Source organism: Culex pipiens, chromosome 3, assembly GCF_016801865.2.
Source record: "Culex pipiens pallens isolate TS chromosome 3, TS_CPP_V2, whole genome shotgun sequence".
NCBI classification, from domain to species: Eukaryota; Metazoa; Arthropoda; class Insecta; order Diptera; family Culicidae; genus Culex; species Culex pipiens.
This window is the reverse complement of record NC_068939.1, coordinates 155,050,387-155,070,467: the sequence shown is the minus strand read 5'-3', so window position 1 is coordinate 155,070,467 and position 20,081 is coordinate 155,050,387. Positions and strand designations below refer to the sequence as shown.

General features: G+C 38.3%; 2 protein-coding genes across 3 annotated transcripts in view; one reads left to right on the top strand and one right to left on the bottom strand.

Moving 5' to 3' along the window:
* Positions 1 to 20,081, top strand: part of LOC120418183 (furin-like protease 1) — a 404,647-nt gene that overhangs the window by 43,986 nt on the left and 340,580 nt on the right. The gene's annotated exons all lie outside the window — the stretch shown is intronic.
* Positions 11,116 to 12,525, bottom strand: LOC120418184 (uncharacterized). The gene has a single exon (XM_039580485.2). It carries the CDS (start codon positions 12,523 to 12,525, stop codon positions 11,116 to 11,118), a length of 1,410 nt encoding a protein of 469 aa, XP_039436419.1.

The window sequence follows — 20,081 nt, the reverse complement described above, 5'->3', positions numbered from 1 at the left end:
GCTTTCACTAAGAATATATTTTTTGAAAAATGTAGTAAGTTTTAAGGTAAATATACTCAAAATTGTTCACAAAATACCGAATTTTTCAAAAGTTCTCAAATGTTATTCCAAATTCTGTTAATTAGCTAGATTAAGTAGCGAAATTTTGTATTCTTTTTCATTTTATTGATGTTTTTATTGATAAATACCACAATTTGAACAGAATATTGTTTTTTTTCGAAAAAAATCAAATTAAAAAAAAACAATCGAAGCGAAATTTTGCATGCGTTTTCACTTTATTATTGTTTTCTTTTGGAAAATACTACAATTTTCACAAAATACTGTATTTTTTCCAAAATACTCAAACTTACACAATTTGCAAAATGGTATTAAACGAGGCGAAATTTTTTATGCCTTTCACCTTATCAGAGTTTTGTTTGAAAAATACTAAAATTTTGTCAAAATACCATATTTTTTCAAAAATACTCAATTTTTCAATATTTGCAGTATGAGTATCAAATGAAGCGGAATTTTGCGAGCTTCACACATGCATTAAAATTTTTCATATGTAATTTAGCTTCGTTCGATACCCATATTGCAAATTATGAAAATTTGAGTATTTTGAAAAAATACACTATATTGTGAAAATTTTAGTTTTAACCAAAATTCTCTAATAAAGTAAAAGTTCATGAAAAATTTCAAAAATTGCCTATTTTGAAAATTTTAGTGCATTCTAAAAAAAAAATATTTTGTGAAAATTTCAGTTAAAGCAAGACTCTTAAAAGTGAAAATACGGTATATTGTGAAAATTTTAGATTTTAACAAAAAAACTCTAAAAAAATACATACAAAATTTCGCTAAGGGACCATCCACAAACCACGTGGACACTTTTTTGGAAATCTCAACCCCCCCTCCCCCCCCCCTTCGTGGACAATTGTCCATACAAAAATAAACTTTTTTGTATAGAGTGTGGACAATCGCCAAACCCCCCCCCCCCCTAAAGTGTCCACGTGGTTTATGGATGGTCCCTAATTGCAAATTTTAAAATTTGAGTATATTCTTAAAAAGGTATTTTGTGAAAATTTTAGTAGAAAAAAAGATTCTAATAAAGTGAAAATGCATACAAAATTTCGCTGCGTTTGATACCCATATTGCAAATAATGAAAATTTGAGTTCTTTCGAAAAAATACGGTATTTTGTGAACAATTTTAGGTGCTTCTTTGAAACTTACTACATTAAAAAAATATATTCTTAGTGAGAGCATTGTAAATTTATGATTTTCTTATAAGTTTATTTGCACTTTTCTATTTTATTAATTTTCTGAAAAGTACTCAAGTAAGATTTAATTAATTTTTAAAAAGTACTGTTTGTGCTTGAATGATGTTTTTTTATTTGAGTTTACTGAATAACGAAAATGTTTTTAAAACTTTTTATTTGTTTTTCGATGAAGAAATAGAACATTTTTGAAATTCAAAATTGAAAAAAAATGCGTTCTGAAATGAGTTTTTTTTTTCACTTAAATTGTTTTTTGCTTCAATTTAATTAAATTATGTTACCAAGACCATTACAAGCAATTTTGTAGTTTTCTTGTGCAAATATTATAATTATTTTTAAGCCTTTTCTACGTTTCAAAGAAAAGTTATCTTAAAACGAAAAGAAAATTCTTAAAATCGAACCCTTTCATGCTTTTTTTCGTTCTCACCCCGTTTGACTTTCCCACCCAGTTGGCACCAGCGGCAGCCTCGTTAAGTGCTTGAATTTATTACCTCGCGAAATGCCTTACGTAACACACACACTCACATTCCAGGAATGTCTGCGCCTGTTCCCGGCGTCCGAGCAATTTCCGGATGGTCCAGCAGCAGCAGCCAGGCTGTGGCTCTGCAAATGCGCCAATAAATTTTGGGTGGCTCCTCGGAGAAAAAGAAGCAAAAAAAGCTCTCTGCCGCATCGATTTATATCGCGATTAGCAAACCGAAAGGAGGCCACCTTTGGCCGAGCTTTTCTTGGGCGTCGAAATTAGGAGATTTATGGCTTGGTCGTGCCAGGAAAAACGGGGAAAAAGTTCTGAGAGTTTTTCTTTTTCCTTGCTTGCTCTCTCTCTGCGGATTCTTGGGAGGTTGCGTGATAAACTTAGATGTATGAATTGGAGTTGTTCTGGACGCTGAATAATGTTCGATGCGTGAAAAGGTGCAGTTTTGAATTTTTTTTTTGAATTTGGTTAATCCCATTCCCCTGAATTCGTTGGTAGTGCCAAAGAAAGGTATATTTATGAAAAAGTGAATCTCTATATATTGCACAATCCTTAGTTCAGCAAGAAGAAATGAAAAATCTTAACAAAAGTTTTCTTTTTTTTACTAATATCTCAGGATTTCTTCAAATTTTTATATCGATCCAAGCTAAGCAATTCTCTTAGATTTCGGTCATTCGTTTGTTTTTGTATTTTTTAATCCTGTTGAAACTTTTTTGGTGCCTTCGGTATGCCCAAAGAAGCCATTTTGCATCATTAGTCTGTCCATATTATTTTCCATACAAATTTGGCAGCTGTCCATACAAAAATGACATATGACAATTCAAAAATCTGTATCTTTTGAAGGAATTTTTTGATCGATTTGGTGTCTTCGGCAAAGTTGTAGATATAGATAATAACTACACTGAAAAAATGATACACGGCAAAAAAAATGGTGATTTTTATTTCACTTTTTGTCACTAAAATTGATCTGCAATAAAAAACACAATTCTTATTTTTTTATTTTCCGATATGTTTTAGGGGACATCAAATGCCAACTTTTTAGAAAATTCCAGAACGGGCAAAAAATCTTTGACCGAGTTATGAATTTTTGAATCAATACTGATTTTTTCATAAAATCTAAATTTTAGTCGCAAAAATTTTAAGCCTCATTTTCCGATGAAAAAAAAACAATTTGCAATCAAAAAGTGTTCTAGTGAAATTTTCATTAAGTGCACCGTTTTCAAGTTATAGCCATTTTAAGGTAACTTTTTTTTTAAAGTCACAGTTATGCATTTTTTCATGTTTGCCCACTCTTAAAAAAAATATTTTTGAAAAGCTGAGATTTTTTTTTAAATCGAGACTAACAAAAGGGCGTAATATTCAGCTTTTGGTCCTTTCGAAAGGTTAATCTTGATTTATAAATAATGAAAATATTGTTCTCAAAAAGGAAAATTTTACGAATGTTTCGAGCATTTCCATGTCAAATAGGGAATCGGTTGTACCCGACCCTCTCCGATTTCAATGAAACTTTGTAGACATGTTATCCTAGGCATATATAAGCCATTTTTGTGTATATGGAGCCAGTTATACTCCATAATGACATTTGAGAAGGGCGTGCTGTATCTCGAAGCCGTTGCATCGTACCAAAAAGTGGTCAAAGACAAACTTGTAGGAAATTTGACGGGCTTTCCGAAAAAAATACACTGAAAGAAAAAAGCACTCCACTTTTTTGAGATTTTTTTGAATTTTAAGTTTAAAAGTCAAATTTGAAGGTGAGCCCACGATTTTTTTTCGTTCAAATTTTTTGTGAAAATAGCCTAAGATGTTACAAAAAAACTCACGAAAAATGCAGGATGGAGCAACTCACCTAAAAAAATACAAAAATCATTTACTGAAACTTTTTTTTTTTTTTTCAAAAGTGCTCTAAACGTCAAAATTTTCAAAAACCGAACAGTTGATTCTCCAGACAATTTTACATAAAAGTCTCCATATTGACCAGTGTCCTAAGTCCAATCCTTGTGAAGTTACAGTGGTTTTAAAAATAAAATTGTTGAAAAAATAGGTTTTTTTTATGGTTTTTGGCAATTTCTATATGACAGACTTACTATACTACACTGAAAAAATATTATGTTTTCAGTTATGAGCAATGTAATTAGCTTTTATCTGTAAGCCCATACATCCAATTGAAATGTGGTCAAAGACAAACTTATGGAAAATTGGACGAGCTTTCCGGTAAAAATATTTTCGAGACTGAAAAATCAAGTTTTTCATTTAATATTACGCCCTTTTGAAATGTTAGTCTTGATTTTAATTTTTTGAAAATATTTTTTTCAAAAAGATCGGAAAATTTCACGAATGTTTCATATTTTAACATTGAAAAACGGACCATTAGTTGCTGAGATATCGACGTTAGAAAATAGTGTGTTGTATGGGTGAGACTAAGTAAACATCAATTTTCCTGTTTTTAAATCTTTGCATGGCAATTTCTCAGCAACTAAGGGTCATATCAACAAAGTTCAAAAAAGCAAAATACAGAGAATTTTGTGCAGCTTTTCAAAAATATATTTTTCAAAAGTGGGCAAACATGGGCACTAATTAAAAAAAATAATAACTGCGTCTATTTTCAAAAAAGTTATCGAAAAATGACTATAACTTAAAAACGGTGCACTTTATCAAAATTTCTCCGCTGTACTTTTTGATTGCAAATTCGATTTTACATCAAACAAGAAGTTGAAAAAAATTTGCGGGACCAAAAATGTTTCAGCCGGATTAACAAATACAAAAATTAAAATTAAAAATAAGACCGATTTCGTAGAGAATTGCTCATTCATTAAATTCAAATTCCGCCGACTTTTTCTTAAGAATCGGTTACAAAAAAAGCATCCTCCTTTTTCAAATCATCCATCACCAAAAGACCCTTCCGGTTAACATATTCCATCCTTTTCTTTATGATCCTCGTTGAAATTCCTGGAAAGCTCCAGCGCCAAACTGATCGATGGCCCATCCCCATTCTGGTCACATCTTCGCCGGCATTGTATCCCCTGGTGTGTGCTCCCCACTCCAAATGACGAGGATGAATAATTGCCCGGCCAAGGCCATTATTTTCTTACAGCCCCAATTTTCCCACGAAGAAAATCCGGAATTTTCTCACATGCCAGTAGCGGTCCCAAGTCCCTCTTCCAATGCAAGATTTATTGCCGACCAAACATAAAACTCACATTATCCGAATCCATATTTGTCAATTATTAAAAGCGGGGTAATATTTATCGAGGGCGTCTTCTTCTGTCGAAGAAAACTCCCCACTCCAAATTGTGTGTCTTGTGGAGTCGCAAAAAAAATGGCGATACTCTGAATCGAATTGAGCTTGGTTCGGGAAGAAGCCAGCGAGCGAGCGAACAATCCCATCTAATAAAAAATTAAATTTGAAAAATTGAGACCGAGCAGCACGTGCCAACCAAAAGGGGTCAGAGTTTTCCCCAACCCACGAAAAAAAAGGGTGTTATCCCCACGCCGGAATCTTTTTTTTTCGGAACCCCACTCGAGTTTGCACGTTTGCACTGAAACCGGAGTGACACAGAATAGGATATCATATGAAATAAATTTCATATTCGGTATACTGTTCAATAAGCGAAAAGCTGCCACCGTTCGTTCGTTCGTTCTCTAGGGAGGAAAATTTTCCCGGAGTGAGCTCTCTGTTGTGCGTTGGCGGGGGGCTTTTGGGGACCAAGGGAGGATGTCCTTTAATGCAGCAGGTTAATATTTAAAATGTTTAATTTTTATGAACTGCATATTTTGATATCGGAAACACATGGAACCATATTGAGCATATCTTGCGTCAAAATTTATTGTCACTGCTTGATTCTTAAAATTAGTGCTCTTTGTTTTTCCATACAAACTTCATTACCAATGTTTCAGCAAAGTTTGGTGTGGCACCGGATTTCTTTTATCCCTTTTCGAACATACAAGATTTTTTGCTCTGGCTTGAAATAAGTAATTGACTTAAAATTAGAAATTAAAAAAAAAAAACACACAAAAGTATCAAACCGAACCAAAAGTTTTCGAGATATCGATAACTAATTGTCCAATTGTCAAATTCTCAGAATGAAAATTACAAGAAATTTTCTCAGCTTTTCATAATTATTTATTTTGGATGTGCTGTTTTTTCAAGAAGCATTTTTAAAATGCAAAAATATACACAAGGAATTCAAAAATGTACATCCAAAAGTTGAGAATTCTACATTTAATTTAAGAAAATTCAAAGTACTTTTCGATTGCATGTTCCATTTGTTTTATAAGAAGATTTTTTTTGCCGGTTTTTCGATCTTTTCGAAAAAAAAATAAAAAAAATCGTATCTCCCAAACCAGTTTTTGCACCATCATGCATGGCTAAAAAGATGTATTTTTCGTCCCCTAAAACTTATCAAAAAATCTCGAAAATTCAAATGTACTTATTTTGAGAATTAATCGTTTAGTTATAAAAAGTGGGTCCTCGTGGCGCAGGGGTAGCGGCTTCGGCTGCCGATCCCGATGATGCTATGAGACGCGGGTTCGATTCCCGCCTTATCCACTGAGCTTCTATCGGATGGTGAAGTAAAACGTCGGTCCCGGTTTCTCCTGTCTCGTCAGAGGCGCTGGAGCAGAAATCCCACGTTAGAGGAAGGCCATGCCCCGGGGGGCGTAGTGCCAATAGTTTCGTTTTTTTTTATAAAAAGTTAAAAAACTAATTCGGAAGTAACAAACAATGGTTAAATATCACTTATTTTTCGTTGTAATTGTGCCTCATGCGAAATTACATATCGAATGATATGAATTTACACATAACACAAATTTATTACTCTAAATTTGTTGACTATTCGCGATGTCTTAATACAATATCTCTTCGACTGGGATTTTAAACAGATTGAAACATATTTATCTTAGTTTGCTTTTTTATTTTCATTAAATTTTGATCATTTTCGGATTTTTTTTTTCATTATTGAACGTTTTGACTAACGATTAGATGAAAGCAAAATGAAAAAAAATAAATATTTGTTTAATTAATTTGGATAAAGTGTACTTCAGGGTGGCCACTCAAGTCGGGCAAGTCGGGTAAATCTGGGATTCCCCAAAAATCGCAAAAAAAAACCTGAAGCCGGGAATTCGTGATTTTTTTTTTGATAAAAGTCAGGAAACTCAGGGTTCTCAAGCATACTCATAAGAACTATTTTTCTTATGTACAACTTTAATTTCTAAGCATAAAAATCGAAATAACGAGCCATGGTTTCAAAATTTTTATGAAAAGAGTGTTTAAAAATGCATTATACAATTTTCGCGGAAAATATTTTTTTTTGCGGTGCTGTACATTGGAGTTTCATAACAATTCAAAACATTTTTAAACAAGCCCAAAAAAGCTAAATATTATTATCAATGCAGAAAATGCACTTAAGATTGTTTTCAGTTTATTAGACTACTATTATCATGGAAATTTTGAAGTTTTTTGGAAAAAAACATTTGTCTGCCCTCTGATTTTTCAGACCAGTTTTTGTAAAATATTTGCAACGGCTTCAATGCTTTTTGAAAATAACAAAAATTAAATAGATTTAAATTATAAAACGTTTTAAGACGATTGAAAACTTTTTTTTTTTATTTACGCGTCATTACAACTGTTTTAACAATTACTTTCCTCAAAAATGGTTTTTATAAACCGGATTTTTCATTGAATAAAATTGAAATCAAAAAAATATTTACAAATTAATAAATCCATACGATTAAATTCCAAAAGTTCGTATAGAATACAGTAGTTGTTCGGTAACTGGGCGTTGTTTAACTGGGCCGTAGCCCAGTTAAAAAGCAGACAAACGTCAAAAAACCAAAACAAACCAAAATAACCGAGGGGTTAATGGATGCAAAAATCATATTCAATAAATAAAAAAACTTTTTTCAAACTTTTGTTTAAATTCAAGTTACAATTAAAGAAATATGAAATGTAAGCATTGTAAATAAATTTGAGTAACTTTAATTTTTATAATTCATCTGGAAAATATTATGCATCGGTGGTCCCCTCGTTATTTTTTGTTCAGCCCAGTTAACGAGCAGCATTTGGTGACTGGGCTACGTTCTCAGCCCAGTTACCGAACAACTACTGTACATAACAATAAAAGGAGGAATTTGATAAAAAAAAGTAATGCTAGATCCCTTCAATATTTTTTTTTAAATAAATAATTGTGTAAAGTTTTTGTAACAACAAAAAAATGGGTGAGACATTCCTATTATTTGTCTCGGGAATTCGAAAATAGAACTGAGTGGGTTCACTGTACAGTAGTTCTTTTTTTTTTGGTCTTTTTTCGAATACTTAAAATCGTAGAAAATAAAATTTTGTAGAATCACGGTTTTATTTCAACGTTTTTTGCTTTATTTTTTTAATCTTTGACCAAACATTTTATCGGTTCTAACACTTTCCCCAACATTTCATTCACCATAACGATCCAGACCTCAGGATCAACCATTCCCAAAACTATTTTTGTTATTGTTTTAATTGAAGAAGGGTATTTTTTACGATACTTATAAAAATTCATTTCCTTCCTTTAAATAAGATTTGAAGACTTAAAGATTTAAGGCTTTGATGAAGATTTTAATACTTGAATATTTCAAGGTATTACAAGATGAAGATATCAAGGTTTGAAGATCAGACGATATAAAGATTTGAAGGTCTAATGATTTGAAGATTCGAAGACATGAAGATTTAAAGACATGATGAATTACTGATTCAAAGATACTAAGATTTGAAGATTTCAAGCTTAAAAGATATGAACATTTGTAATAATTTTTGTATGAGACAAATAACTTACTTATTACACTTTTCGATTTTTTAAATTTATATTACCAATCTAAAAGTAAAAAAAAAAACATTAATTTCCTTCAGAACCCCCTCGGCCAAGGGTCTTTTACACGCAAAGGGCAAACGCAGATGCCATAGTGCCATGCAAGTTTGCTCCTCCAGCATGGCGTTTTTTTTTATTCTGTCCTAGATTCCGAACACCACCCCCCAACAGCAACATCACAACATAGCCTCCGGAACTCGTGAAGAACCTGGGGACAAAATGCTCTGCAAGGCCCTGTAGAAGAACGTAACGCGAACGAAAAAAAAATAGACCGCTGCCGAGAACGGAGGTTCAATTTCTGAAAAATAGATTTCCCCGAAACGAATTTGCCAAGCGCCAAATGAAATGTTTCCCTCTGTGTGTGTGTGTGCGCTCGGAGAGAATAAATTGATTGATATAAAAGTATGTTTGCGAGCTTGTGTGGGTGTTTTTGTTGTGATCGCGAGCGAAATGTGAGGGATTGCTTGGTAACGAGCTTTTGATGCATTTTTCGAATCGAATTTGTGTCTTATTGTGTGACGAGTGTGCACTTAAAAATTGTTATAAAAAAACTTCCCCAATACGATTGTTCTCAAAAGGAGATGGCTCTACCACAAATGCAAAAAAAAACGAAACTATTGGCACTACGCCCCCCGGGGCATGGCCTTCCTCTAACGTGGGATTTCTGCTCCAGCGCCTCTGACGAGACAGGAGAAACCGGGACCGACGTTTTACTTCACCATCCGATAGAAGCTCAGTGGATAAGGCGGGAATCGAACCCGCGTCTCATAGCATCATCGGGATCGGCAGCCGAAGCCGCTACCCCTGCGCCACGAACCCACCACAAATGCAAATGTTCAGAGAATAAGATGAAAGCCTGTCATTGTATCGTTTTCATCACTGGCCAAGTCTGAAAACAGTGTAGCACACATCCTTATTTTGTTCCACTGGAATGCGCCGCACAAATTAATGACACCACATTCAGCACAACAACGGCACTTGAGAGTAAGGGCGCACTCGGCACAGCTCAGCCCTCTAATCTGTTGACTGAATGGAGAGTTTCGTTCAAAGCTCGCTTGCTTGCTCTAGTCCTCGACGATAGTCGTAAGTGTTCCATTACAAGCCGGGCTCAGCACCTCGACGGAGCACGGTTTGATGCCAAACAATCACGACCATCAAAGGAAGCTCCCTTAATCAGGAAGCCCGTATCGTCGGTGCAGTACCATGTCCTGTTTGGGTGGAACTTTTGAAAATGGTTTGGATAAAACATTTTGATCCTTACAAAATAATGAAATTTTAACCACTTTGTTTACTTTCAAATTTAAGTAAGAAACAATTAAGTTACATCTTTCAATCTGAAAAGGAAAATTACAAAATCAACATTATTATCAAAAAATGTACTCAGTTTCTATATTTTGTGTCTTTCCTAATTCAGTTTTTTTTTTGAAATTTTTTTTGTAACAGATTTTTTTTGTTTGGGGCAATATAAGTCCCCAAGTAGCATTTGGAAACATTCTAAATTTGATTAAGTCTAGTTTTTTTTTTGTTATAATACGGGAACATATGTATGACATTTCGGCAACAAAACAATCAAATGTTACAAACGCTTTAAATTGCCAACAATTTATTTTGGAAACATATAACAAACTAATTCGTTACATTGTTGCAACATTAGACTTAGTCATGTTTTGTGATGAGAATATAATTGAAATGGCAGTTCTTAGATACTGTTCAACCCAACCATTCATTTGTTCATCAAATCGTCTGTAGCTCAGTGGTAAAGGCTTGGAATGGGAATCTGGAGGTATTGGGCCAGAATCCAGACGGAGGCACCTTTATTTTTTTGTTTTGTCCAACATAAACGGCAACATTATGGAAACATGATGGCAACAAAACAAACTACTTTACCGACATTTTTTGCAACCAAATTTTGTTTCTGCAATGTCGTTGCAACTAGAATGAATACAAGCGGCAAAATGTTGTCAACATACCATTTTGTGCGCTTTTTATGTCATCAGAAGTGTTGTAAGAATGTTGCCATAGCAACTGTTGGGGCCAAATCCCCCAACTGGATTCTGCGGGTGGACTGTATTACGGTTCTGGAGTGATAAAAACACTGGGACTTGGTTTTTCACCTTTTACTTCACAAAACATTCAAATTTCCGATTTTTATTTACACTGCGCGACGTGTCTCGTTCGCGTCTCGAAACGGAGTGACTTTTCGCTCTCTCTCCCTCTCCGCTCGTTCGTTTGCGCGCGCTTCTGCTCGCGCCGTTTTCGTCGTTGCGTCGTTTCACGCTGTCACGTTGGCAGCGCCGTCGCTGACAGCGACGCAGGGCTGGACTCGCGCACACTGGGTGACAGTTGCGCAAATCTGGGCAAAACATTCGGCGTCGTGCCGAACATTCTCCCCCCGGGTTGAGGCGTCACGGCTTCGAACTCACCAACACGCTGGTTCGGTGTCGGTCGTTCTTACTGGGAGACTCCGTCGAACGCTGGCGGTTCCAGGTCCATAGCGTCCAGACGAGCAAGCAACTCCTTTGCACTTGCTGGCATGGTGGTGGTCGTCTACGGTTGGTTGGAGCGAAGCGCTGCGTTCAACTCCACGCCTGGGTCCCAGACCAATCGGGGTCTCTTCGTGGTGCTGCTAAAGATTGCAGGCTCTGCCGACTTCTCCACAGCTCTTCCGGGTTCATCCACACGTTCGGCTCCTGACCGTGCGATGCGGTCGCGGCAGCACCTGTAGTACAGCTCGGTCCGTTGGCTGTACCGGTACGTAGCGCTCTCGTGGCTCGTACTCTTCTGCTTGTCTTCGTTGATGTCGGTGTTCTTGTTGGCCTTCATCGCGTTCTGGTTCGTGGTCCAATCCACTTGGACGCTCAAACTTGCTGGCTCGGTGCATCCGCATTGTGCACCTTCCTCGTTGTTTTCTTCGTCAGGTACGGCTGGCAACAGTGAACTCCCCTTCACTGCTTGGCACGTGTCGACGTCTGGCACAACGTCGACGTGCTCAGCTGGCTCCGGCATGGGGACAGCTGCTGGGTCGTCCGACACGGCACTACCTCGTTCTGCTGCCGAGGACTCATGCGGAACCACTGCCGGTTCCTCGGACGACTCTTCTTGTCGATTCTCGGGCTCGCGAGAATCTCCTGGCAACCACTGGGGGCTGCACAGGCCGGGTTTTGTCTCGGCACTACCTCGGTCATCTGACGAGGACTCGTGCGGAACCACTTCAGGTTCCTCGGGTGGCAGTATCGCGTGTACTGCGGGTTGAGTCTCAGGCTCGTGAGACTCTCCTGGCAACCTCTTCTGGCTGCTCAGGTCGGGGTTCGACTCTTCGATGGGTTGACACTGCTCGACCGGATCTCCACGGACCGGGAAGCAGTCGGTGTCCGAGCGGCAACCGTTGCACATCGGCTCGCTACGTTCGCAGTCCGAAACGGGCGGACTCAAACAGGGTTCAAAATAGGCACCTACCTTGGAGTCAGATGCACCTGGGTCTCCATGATCGGCCTTGCTTCTCTCGGCGTTCACCTCATCCGGAACATCGCCGGCTCCGGAGCAATCGCCTTCGCCACGAGCTTCGATCGTGGGAAGCGAAGTTCGGTTGGTCTCTTCCTCCGAGACCAGATGTTGCTGTTGCTCTGGAACAGCGGCATGCACGGGCTGGGACAGCAGTGCGTTGTTCAGGGCCACAATCCGCAGGTTGGCTTCCTGAACCAGACTCACCACTCTGGCCCATTCGATGTCATGGTTGAAGCGTTCACCAGCGTCGGCGTCACTCACCTTGAAATCGTCGCAAACTTTGTTGAACTCGCCGTAGTACTTCTCGACGTTCCACACGAAGACTTGGATCTGGGCAAATGAAGGCAGCTGGTGGTTCTCCTCGAACGCCTTCAACCTGTCCACGACCCGCGAAATCTTACCCTTGATGAAGTTTCGCTTGATGGCCAAGGAACGCGCTGATTTCAGCTCCATCTTGTCGGGATCTGCTCTGGATTCGCGCAGGAATCTGTTGCTCCGCTGTGGCCGCGCTCAGGACGACACGACAGCGGCAGCGTCCTGTTGCACTGGTTCTTCTTCTTCTTTCCAGCTGGGCACACTGGATCACTTCTTCGAGCTGCCGGCTCACCAGCACTCTTCTGCTCGGGATTTTGCAGTCTGCGTCGCAGCACTGCTTGCACTTTTCGCTGCTCTTGTAGCAGGTCACTTTTGTCACTTTCTGTTCGAGTTTTCTGCGCCTCGCGCTCACTTTTTCTTTGGTGTGGCGTGGCCAATGGGACCACGGGTTCTTCAGCACGCTGCTCCGTTGGCTCACCACACAGACGCAGGGCTTCTTCGTGGCCAATGGGACCACTCTTCTTTCCTTCTCACGGCGTGGATATCGGATCCACCCGTCGGAACTTCCTGCCCGACGTGGCCAATGGGACCGTCCGTCGGGGCTTTTCGCACGTCACCCTGCTCACAGAGCAACGCACAACACTTCACCTTGTGGCCAATGGGACCACTCTTCTAGCTCCTTTTCACGGCGTGGACATCGGGTCCACCCGTCGGAACTTCTGCCTGACGTGGCCAATGGGACCTCCGTCAGGGCTTTTCTGCGCACCACTCTGCTCACAGAGCTGCGCGGCACTCCATCACTTTCCCAAAAGTACTCACTTTCACGGCCAGGTGCCGTTCACTTTTCACCAGTTTTCTGCTCGGGTGGTCAATGGGACCACCTTCCACGCACTTCTGCTCGGGACGGCCGATGGGACCATATCCGCCGAGGCTTTCAACTTATTCACTCCACACTGTCCTGCTCGGGTGGCCAATGGGACCACCTTCCACGCACGGTTCTGCTCGGGGTGGCCAATGGGACCGCATCCGCCGAGGCTTTCACTTTTCGTGCAGCAAGATGGCGGCACACGCTAACTCTCACCTACACACACACACACACACTTTTGTTCTTCAACAAGATGGCGTCGCAAGCGCAAGCCCATCTCTCGCCGACGAACACATTTGCTTCGTGCGACAAAATGGCGGCGCACACTTCTTTTCCTTGTGTGACAAGATGGCGCGAACGTCCTTCTTCCGCCAACACACACACTTTTTCACTGTTTTTGCTCAGATGGCCAATGGGACCACCTTCCTCGCAACGTTCACAACGTCCATTTTCATCTGCCGGTGGCCAACGACCACTTCCGGCTCACTGCTGTGCTTTCGGCGGCCAATGGGACCGCTCCCGGTGCACTACGCGCTGCAGGTTCCACCACACGCACGTTCCGGACCGTCGATCTGCTGGATCACACAGACTCACGGTTCTTTCCAACGCTGTTCCGGGCCGCGTGGAACGCCCTCCGGGAATCGACGTCTTCCGGATTACTGCTCGCGGACTTCTGCTTACCGGAGCATTCTTCCTCCTCGTGACACTCGCGACGATTCGACCTCCGGCGGTCTGTTCGATAGGCCAATGTCTATCCGGGTTGAAGTGACCAAATGTTGGGGCCAAATCCCCCAACTGGATTCTGCGGGTGGACTGTATTACGGTTCTGGAGTGATAAAAACACTGGGACTTGGTTTTTCACCTTTTACTTCACAAAACTTTCAAATTTCCGATTTTTATTTACACTGCGCGACGTGTCTCGTTCGCGTCCCGAAACGGAGTGACTTTTCGCTCTCTCTCCCTCTCCGCTCGTTCGTTTGCGCGCGCTTCTGCTCGCGCCGTTTTCGTCGTTGCGTCGTTTCACGCTGTCACGTTGGCAGCGCCGTCGCTGACAGCGACGCAGGGCTGGACTCGCGCACACTGGGTGACAGTTGCGCAAATCTGGGCAAAACATTCGGCGTCGTGCCGAACAGCAACTTTGGATTGTTACGAAATAGTTGCAATCAAGGATACGCAACACAAAATGTTGCTTGGGTCTTCATACAATTTGACAGCTGGCTGTCAATTTGGCGTCTTTAGAAATTGTAGATGAGGACAATTTAGTAAAAAATGGTTCACTATTATTTAAAATTCCCTTTTTGCCTTCCTCACCTCAATGAGGAAAGGCTATAAAATCACTCGAAAAATGAACTTCGTAATTCGACCTCGTAGACCCACCTTCACGTATACCTATCGACTCAGAATCAAATTCTGAACAAATGTCTGTGCGTGTGTATGTCTGTAAGTCCGAGCACCTAAAAATATGCACACGACTATCTCTGGACTGGCTGAACCGATCTGAACAGTTTTGGTCCCATTCAATCCCCCGTTTTGGTCCCACAAGACCCTAGTTAATATTATGAAGTCTAGAAAAGTACTTCAAAAGTTATGCTAAAAAAAGATTTTAGCTAAACATCGAAAGATTGTAACAAGGGTGATTTTTGTAAGAAAACCGTCATGCTATATATTGTTAGAAAGGTATTTCAAAGACCTTTCCAACGCGTTCAAAAGATTGAAGATCTGACAACCCCATCAAAAGTTATGAGCACTTAAGTGTTATTTATAAACTTTTTTGAGGCCGGATCTCAAATAGTTTGATGAAAAAGTCGTCCGGATCTATCATGCGACCCATCGTTCGATAGGTAATCAAAAAACATTTTCAACGAGTCCACAAGATTGAATATCTGACAACCCTATCAAAATTTATAAGTACTTTAGTGTTTTCAATACACTTTTTTGAGGTGTTATTTATACACTTTTTTGAGGCTGTGTAGTGTATACACTTTATGAATGCGAGGAAGGCACCAACCACCTAAAGGTGGATTAAGTAACGTTTTTTATTTAACATTATCATACTTTTTTTTAAAAGAGTTAAATAACTTGATTTCTGATTTCAAGCCTGGTTTTACTGTAAATGGTAACAAAAATGTTAAAAATAACGTTACAGTTTACGTTTCGTTATCGCAAATCGACTTTTCACTGTATTTTTTCTCAATCGATAATATCTTGGAAACTTTTGATACGTTTTTAAATTACAAACAGTGAAATTCGTGTTAAATTTTTTAACCCTTTGGATTTTTTTTAGATTTTTAAAATATACTTTTTCAAGAGGGCTTCAATTAAATTATTTTGCCTTTTCTAAATGTAAGTCGTGTTTTTTTTTAATTTATTAAAAAAAACAATTTATATTTTAAAATTGGTTCATCACTTTCCAAGATATCATCGATTGAAAATTGATGGCCGATTAGAAAAAAAACTCATTCTCTTAATTATAATTCTTTGCAAGGCCAATTTTTTTTATCTCATCAACCGACGGTCGAATTAACTATGTCCAAAAAAGAGAGATCTTTTGTAGTTCTTCAAATATATTTTTTTTTGGAAATGATATCCTCATTTATTTCCTATGTTTACAAAAAAAAAACAGATTTTTTTTTAATAATGAAAATTTTAACCTAAAGTGGCTTTAACTCGAAAACGCTGCATTTCATTAAAAAAACAAATGTTCTTTTTGTTTCCAAATTCATATAATTTTAATGAGCTTTTTCGGGTGAGTGCTACTTTTTAAACATCAACAATCATGTGTTATGTATGTCGAAACTAGTTTTTGTAAAAATGCCAAATTTCAAAATGTTCCTAAAAATTCAAGGGGCAAAAAACTAATTATTGACTTAATTTTCAGTTCTCATTTAAAAAAAACTTGTAGAATCGATTGTAAACTAACCAGAATACACTGTATAATGTATTTTAAATCAAATAAAAACCTTTTTTTGACTAATTTGGAATTGGAATTCAGTTTTTTTAATTTTGCCAATAATGTTGCCTTTTTACCAAAATTTTTCTTTTTTCATTTGTTTCTTGTATTACATTAACATTTTTACTTTTATTTTACCATTAGTTTGCATATTTTTACTCTTTTTTACGTTTCTGGTATTTATTCAGTTTCAGATAAAAATATAAAATATTAAATCAATGTTTTAATTCCTTATTTTGATTACTTTTGCTTTTATGTTGACTTTATTTTGTTTTTTTTTTATGCCTTCATTATTCCTTTGTTGGACTTGATTTATACTTCATTTTGCCGGTTGTTTTGTATTTGTCTACACAGCAAATAAAGTAGTAATCCAGCTGCGTGTAAAAGGTCTGGGTTTTAAAATAAATTTTGCATTATTTTATGAAATTCTATGTAATATTACACCCTGAAATATGTAGCCCATCAGTATAAGAAACCTACTTGACCCAAATGTCAAGCTCATATATGCGTTTATCCTTTCCATTATTTATCGGTCAGATGGCCGAGCGGACTAAGGCGCCAGTCCTTGGTGCTTGGATTGATTCCCCCCGGTTGCAACTTTTTTTTTGTGTTTACAAAAATTGTACATGCAGTGTGTATTATTAAGTGTCTTTTTTGACGAAGGTGATGTGCATGCTTTTGCATGCGATTTTACCATCGGATTTTTTGCAGTGTACATCCGTGTTGATTCAGACAATTTTACAGCGGCGAAATAGCCGAGATGGTTGGGGCGCGGACTTGGTAATCTGGATATGACTCTCACCAGATTGATGTTATTTTTGGGGCGTGCAAAGTCTTTTTTTCTTTTGTACATGCTTTTTGTGTACACGTTTTCGCATACAATATTACATGCTTTTGCTCACAAAGTGATGTGCATGCTTTTGCATGAGATTTTACACAGAAATTTTTTGCTGTTCAATGGAATTTTTAAGAAATTTTTAGGATGAATACAATGGCATTAAAAGTGTTAAATAAATTTGAAAAATGGGCAAAATTAAATCGCAATAAAAATAATCGCAAAAAATAGCAAAAAACTTTAAAATAAAAGACGGGAAAATTAAAAGTAGCAAGACAATGTAATGGTAATTTTCCCTCTTTTTTAAATTTATTTTTACATAAATACTATACTCGTTATCACAATCCCTCGAATTGCAATCTAAATTTTTCTGTTTAAATTTAAATTCATTGACCTCAAATTGATTGAACTCGAGCAGTGCGTTGTCTAATGAATTACAAAATATAATATTAGAGTGTCTCAATGAAGCAATTTTGGTCGTCATCTTCTATTTTATGTCAGAGATACAAATATTGCAAACAAAATCGTGATTCGGTGATTCTATGATACTTTTACTTGTTTTTTGATAATATTTCGCTCAAATTGTTTTGTTATTTGTTGTTTTATTTTGCCGTCATTTTGCAATTGATTTGTTTTTGCCTTAGTTTTAAATTTGAAAAATTAAATGTGTTGGGAGTCTAAGGAAAGTTTCGTAAATGATCCTTTTTCAATAAACTCTTTCGAACTTTTTCCCATGAAGACACCGTCCTTCCGGAATTCCTCCTTTAATGACACACCTCAAGTGCCGATGAGGACCACTTCCTTTGATGATTCGATTTGCGGGCTCCACACAAACACACACCCTCAACTTATGGTAATGATGATGATGCCGATGGTAGTGTTGGTGGTGGCACAATCTGCTCCTCTGCTTCTGCCTTACAAACGAGGAGATCTTCATCAATTTCGCTCCGGTTCCGTTGCGAGAGTCGTTATCGTTACCGTTATCGGTCCCAAAAGGATAGGCTGCACGTGTGTGTGTGTTTGTGTGGGAGTGTTGTTTCACGATAATTTGTGCAACGTGGCGTGACAGTTGACGCGCACAGGTTGGCGATTAGTATCGTTATTGTTATTGTTATTTGGTCGTCGTTTTTTTTTGTTTCTCGAGCATGTCGCAAAAGGTTATTGTTTGGGTAAGCACACGCACACGCTCACATCGAGAAAAAGAAAGTATTAGTTTTCATGGTAGAACGCTGCTGCTAATGACAGTCGATAGAAACACACATGGGGGACTGGGGGTGTTAGACCGCAACTAAACGTCATTAGGCTAAGTGTTTAATGGGCGAACTTCTGATATTATTTATCATTATTTGTTCAATAATGTTTTTTTTTTAGGTTTTTCTATAAATTGATTGTCTGATTGTGAGAATAGTCAAACTTTGTTTTATACTTTTTTGTATACAGTACTTTGAGGGGTGAATAAAAAAATATACGAATCGTTTACTTAACTTAATTTAAAAAGCTGTTTTTTTTAATGTTTGATTATTTTTTATTATCAGAATTTTAAGTGTCAAGCTGTTGTTCGTTTCGTACCTATTTACAAATCGACGATAATTGTTATTCCTCCTTCTCGAAAACAAAAACTTTCGCCCGAAAAGAGTTTGATTTATGTACTTCGAGCCAGACCAATGAGTGATAAATAGCCCATCCAAATGGACAATCATTCTGACGTCCTTCGCTTCACGCATTGTTTTTCTTTTCAGACGATACAATTTCCCTCTCCAACTTTTACCCCAGTCTCACCTCCGATCTTCATTCCAGTTTCCATTTCCGATTCCAAACGACCAACCGGAGTCCATCGTCGTCTTGCGAAACGCTTCCCCGCCAAACGCTCACACAAAATGGTGTCACTCTTTTATGTATGGGGAAAAGAATTCATGGAAAACGACCCCCGGAAAAGCGTCGATAATTTGCCATTTCCACCACCCCCCACAAGGGAAGCGAAATAAAAACGGCGACGGACGCTACACCAAAACAGACCGGGACGGGTCAAGACACTGTGAAAAATGTTGGAGAATTTTGTTTGACCATGACGAGACGAGAACAGAAATTTCTGTTTTTTTTCTAATTGTGTCCAACACAAAGAAAACACTTGGACCTGCTCGGAAAAGCTGAAGAAAAATTTCTCAGAAGCAAGAATCAATATCTTCTAATGCTATTCCACAGTGCGGCTAGTTGGCGATCCCTCGAGGCCGTTGGAAAACATCTCGCACCAACTGGCACACACTTCAGAGAGATTGGACCTGCTTGTGGCTTGAAGTATTATTTTTTACACTTCAAAGCATAGACAAAAAAAATGCCTTTCAGGACTTTTGAATGCTGATTGAAATTGACCCAACGGGCTCGCTTGATTCGCTTGGGAGGAAAAATCTCTCAGGAAACATGTTTTCCTTCCCCCAAAGAACATGAAAACTTTTTTTCCGCCCCCCGATTTGATGGTTTGATGAAATCGCCCGGCGGACACGTTACAGATCGTTAGCGCTGGCAGCACGGAGTCGTGGGAGCAGGGTTGAAATTGAACCTTTGCCGGAAGTGGTTGCTGTTTGCTTTGTTGTTCAAGAGCAGGCGATCACCCCACGTTTTCGGGTTTCGACATGGCGGAACGAATCGACGAGTGTTGGATGGCTTGTTGATGTGGAAAGTTGGTTGAAGAATGTGAGTTACCCGGTTTGGATATTTTAACCATGGATTTTTGATCTAATTGAAAATCTTATTTTTTTTAATAAACCATTAAATGTTCGTAATCTTGTCTCATTGTCGAAGTTGATAAATGATTGGAAAAAGAACAAATGCCGGGTTTGTTAATTTTCAAGCTTTGTTTCAATACCTAGAGAGAATTATTATTATTACAGTCTTGAACCGATTATTTGATGCTTCGAGTATCTGAATTTTCGTAAAATTTATTATTTTCTTACTTTAAACATCAAATTCGAGTTCTGCGACCACATTTCAGTCAAATTTTAATGGTAGATTGCTTATTAAAAAAAAATACACTTTTTCAATTATAC